This window comes from Berghia stephanieae, chromosome 14 (genome assembly GCF_034508935.2).
Source record: "Berghia stephanieae isolate SIO BIC M18660-M18661 chromosome 14, UCSD_Bste_1.3, whole genome shotgun sequence".
NCBI lineage: Eukaryota > Metazoa > Mollusca > Gastropoda > Nudibranchia > Aeolidiidae > Berghia > Berghia stephanieae.
Genome location: NC_088373.1, coordinates 28,817,959 through 28,822,958, shown reverse-complemented (window position 1 = coordinate 28,822,958; position 5,000 = coordinate 28,817,959). Strand labels below are relative to the sequence as shown.

The 5,000-nt window shown below is 40.0% G+C and overlaps 1 protein-coding gene across 3 annotated transcripts in view; it reads right to left on the bottom strand.

Moving 5' to 3' along the window:
- LOC144959448 (uncharacterized) overlaps positions 1-5,000 on the bottom strand; it is a 115,067-nt gene that overhangs the window by 48,582 nt on the left and 61,485 nt on the right. For 2 of the 3 annotated variants that reach the window (XM_078892039.1, XM_078892040.1), the window contains 3 exons: positions 4,819-4,966; positions 4,349-4,499; positions 674-703 (listed from right to left, as the gene is read on the bottom strand). In XM_078892039.1, coding sequence (XP_078748165.1) covers positions 674-703; positions 4,349-4,499; positions 4,819-4,966 — 329 coding nt within the window. Of the gene's footprint in view, positions 1-673; positions 732-4,348; positions 4,500-4,818; positions 4,967-5,000 lie in introns of all 3 variants that reach the window. The other variant, XR_013642626.1, reaches the window with a different exon arrangement.

The following is a 5,000-nucleotide window of genomic DNA, read 5'->3' as shown; positions in this document are numbered from 1 at the left end:
TAGAAATATATTCTGCGGTGTGAAGTTAGCGAATAGACAAATAACGATATATCTGTATCGTGTTTGAATAGACGATGCTTCGCGGGCGGTAGGAGTTCAGCGGGTTGTCTACACCACAACAAAAAAAAAAAAAAAAATTAAAATTAATTTGTTTTAAAATGAATAATAATAAAAATAATTTTTAAAATGCATAATTTGAGCGGAGCGTGCGAAAAACTGTTATTTTAGAATTGATTTTTCTTTTACAATTCACGGAACTGGAAGGGTAGGGGTGGAGTGATTGCTGCTGACCGGTAAATATTAAATTGGAACTCCCTCGTAATGATGCATAGTAACTTAGCGACTGGTTCTAAACTATCGGAACAATGGCGGACGCCCTTATGAAATATTCTCCGACGAGCATAAAAGTGTGTCCAGAGGAGAAAAAAATGTATAAATCTGATCATGTTTTACTTTTATACATTCTGATCACATGACATGTGAAAACATGCTTGCCAGCATGAAGAATAAAAAGTACCGATTTTCTTTGTTTAGAACCAAGCTGCTCGTTGCTGGGCGGACGTGACATCAGACTGTTGAATCCTATTATAGTCGGAGGATTCACAGGTCTGGGTATGAGTTACATTTTGGTAGAATGGAATGACATGTCCCATGTATAAAGTTTAATACTTACTTTTATTATTCATTTCAACATCACCTGGGCCTGGAGGGGGGGGGGGTGGTGGTGGGACCTTAAATAATAAATTATAAATACATATTAAAAAAACAAATAAGACATAGCCCCATAAAAAAGGGTAAAACGGGACAATTAGAAATGGAAATTCCCTTCAATTTTTGTTAAAACATAACCTGCCGTCTCAAAACGGTATTTGCGAGTTAACGATTACGTTCCTCGGACCTAAACGATCGACCGACGACAAGGAATTGAGGAAGAAAACCAGGATCATCACACAGTCGTGTGGCGACCTCTGGGGACAGATCCTGGTTTTCTTCCTCGTCGTCGGTCGATTGTTTAGGTTCGGGGAACGTAATCGTTAACTCGCTAATATGTCAAAGAGAACCTGGTGCTAAAAAAAAAACAAAACAAAAAACAAAACAAAACAAATAAACAACAACAACAATTAAACCCCCCCAAAAAAACAGATGAATCAAAAAATTTAATGACTTATTCGAGAACAGTCGGTGGGTGTTGCTGACTTTTTTTTTCAATTTCCAACACCTACATAACTTATATTTGATACTTTTGACTTCCAACTCAATTTTCCTCATACTGTTTTGTCCATTCCGACATAGAGCCAGACTGGCACGGTACATCAACATGAATTTTCCAGAAAACACTTTTCATCGAAAGTTGACACACTGATAAATATTTATTGACACCAATCTAGAAATATTTATCTGAATTCCTCTCATCAGACGCATCAGTCGCCAAGCGCGATGTTACAATGGATAATGCAACTGTCACTGATCACCCAATGGCGGCCATGTTGGTGTTTTCATTGATTTTACCTTCCATTAATTTGGTTAAGTTCTCTCTCTATTGAACTGCAAAACTTCATCAAATGGCCTTTATCTTTTTTCTTCTTTTCATTTTTCATATGGGATATTCTTTTTACTTCCTATTTATAAATAGGAAATATATAGTATGTTGTTGGCTAAGAAGCTCACAACATTGCCATACGGAAGTAAAACTGACCACCACACAAAAAGATGTGTAACCATGAATGTTTATAGTTTGGTTAATACAGCTTAGAAGGAATTACTCATAAACGTGAATGGCAAAAAAAAAACTATAACAAAGACCTGAGTGATATCAACTTCATATTATCTATATGTAGAAGACGATGGAGATGGATTGGACACACCCTTAGAACGAATAACTGCACTTTAACATAGAAAGTATTGGACTTGAATCCTCAGGGCAAAAGATCAAGGAGAAGGCCACGGGGAACACGGAGAAGAATTAAAGAAGCTGATATGCAGAGAAGTGATAAGACATGGGACGAGTTTTAAAAGAAGTTAGTTCAGGATAGATAGAGAAGGATGGAAACTTTTTGTCTGTGGCCTTGGGTGAATAAGGCAATGATGATGATATTATATTTTAATGTGTATGTTTCATATTGACGAGTATGTTCACTCTTATCACGCTTAGACCACCTTATCATTGACATCAGTCAGTCAATGACCTTCTCATTGGCATCATACAGTCGGAGCCCACCATTGACATTGACATGAGACAGCCACAGACCTCCTTTAACACTGACATCCTCCAGTCAAAGTGACAACCCTTAACACTGACATCCTCTAGTCAAAGTGACCACCCTTAACACTGACATCCTCCAGTCAAAGACCACCCTTAACATTGACATCCTCTAGTCAAAGACCACCGTTAACACTGACATCCTCCAGTCAAAGTGACCACCCTTAACACTGACATCCTCTAGTCAAAGACCACCGTTAACACTGACATCCTCCAGTCAAAGACCACCCTTAACATTGACATCCTCTAGTCAAAGACCACCCTTAACACTGACATCCTCCAGTCAAAGACCACCCTTAACACTGACATCCTCCAGTCAAAGACCACCCTTAACACTGACATCCTCCAGTCAAAGATCACCCTTAACACTGACATCCTCCAGTCAAAAACCACCCTTAACACTGACATCCTCCAGTCAAAGATCACCCTTAACACTGACATCCTCTAGTCAAAGACCACCCTTAACACTTACATCCTCCAGTCAAAGATCACCCTTAACACTGACATCCTCCAGTCAAAAACCACCCTTAACACTGACATCCTCTAGTCAAAGATCACCCTTAACATTGACATCCTCTAGTCAAAGATCACCCTTAACACTGACATCCTCTAGTCAAAGACCACCCTTAACACTGACATCCTCCGGTGAAAGATCACCCTTAACACTGACATCCTCTAGTCAAAGACCACCCTTAACACTGACATCCTCCGGTGAAAGATCACCCTTAACACTGACATCCTCTAGTAAAAGATCACCCTTAACACTGACATCCTCCAGCCAAAGACCACCCTTAACACTAACATCCTCCAGTCAAAGATCACTCTTAACACTGACATCCTCCAGCCAAAGACCACCCTTAACATTGACATCAGCCAGTCATAGACCACCATTAACATTGAGAGTGACATTGCCATCGTTCACTCAAAGTTCACCCCCTTACCCTTGACCTCCTCCAGCCAAAGACGACCCTTAACATTGACATATGCCACTTTGTCAACAACAACAACCCCCCCCCCCCCCCCCCCCCCGCCCTCAAAGAAAAAAAAAACAACATCGGGAACCCAATGGTATGATATCAAGATGATTTGGGAGCTAAAAATTGATTTCCTAACCAAACACAAGAGACGGGTTAAGTGTGTTTTAATCTTTTTTTAATTCCTTCAGAGCCATGGAGACGGAGTTTATCTCATTTGCTATAACATAAAATGGATAATAGCAATTACTTGCTACTCTTTGGATAGGACATTAATCTATCGCAAAGCACTTTCTGGCGAGTCTAGTAGACCCAACTACCCAATCGCTGCTGGGGGAAGGAGGGGGGTGGGGTCGAAAAAAAAAAAACAAAAAAAAACTCTCAACTGCACCCAGGGTCAATCTTGGTCTCATTGATTGTGAAGCGAGTGCTCTAGCAACTGAACTATCATCGGGACCCCCCTGTGCTTTATTAAGGAGAATGAAAATAATTACTAAAAGGTCAAAAGGTGAATTCACATGTGAACATTCGGTTCACTATATATTAGGTTGAGATGGTGGGCCACATTTAATGATAAGGACAACTCACCACCTACTGACACTAGCGATGTTGTTCATATTTAGCTTGATGATAGACTTGTCTCTGTTCTAACTCCAGTGGGTAACATGTAATGTTATGGACACTACCGATGTTGTTCATATTTAGTTTGATGATAGACTTTTCTTTGTCCTAACTCCAGTGGGTAACATGTAATGTTATGGACACTACCGATGTTGTTCATATTTAGCTTGATGATAGACTTGTCTTTGTCCTAACTCCAGTGGGTAACATGTAATGTTATGGACACTACCGATGTTGTTCATATTTAGCTTGATGATAGACTTGTCTTTGTCCTAACTCCAGTGGGTAACATGTAATGTTATGGACACTACCGATGTTGTTCATATTTAGCTTGATGATAGACTTGTCTTTGTCCTAACTCCAGTGGGTAACATTACTGATAAGGACAACTCACCTTTAGTGACAGTACTTATGTTGATGAAATTCAACTTGATGATGGGTGAGTCTTTGTCCAGACTAAAGTGGGTAACATGGAATGATAAGGTCAACTAACCTGGATCGCATGAACTGATGTCGATGATATTCAACTTGATGATGGATTCATTTTTGTCCAAAATCCAGCACAGTGTAACTTTAACGCATTCAGTAAGTTTGTCTCTCTCATTCTTTGGCTCTAAGTCTGCCAACTTCAGGTTGTTGTCAAGCTGAAAAATCAAGGATTATGATTCGTAATGACAATGATGATGATGATGATGATGATGATGATGATGATGATGATGATGATGAGGAGGAGGAGGAGGAGGGTGGGGGGGGGGGGAGGAGGAGGAGCAGCAGCAGCAGCAAGAAGAAAAGGAAGACCATGATGATTACGAGAATGGGAGGAGGAGGAGAGTGGTGGTGGTGGTGGTGGTGGTGGTAGTGATGATGACGATGATGATGATGACGATGATGATGATGACGACGATGATGAGGATGATAAAAGTGACCCAAATGTTAATGACCAATCAATGCATGACTACTTACCGCTTCCTTTCCGTCATTGGGTCCTGACTTATGGTAAAACTCGAATCCAAAGCTGGGGTTGTCTTCCATGGTCTTTTTTATTTTGGGATTCTTTTTCACATCATCATTAAGAAATTGTGTTAATGTCTTATCTTTCTTAGTAATAAATCTGTAAAACAATCAACATGTGTTGGGGAAAATCA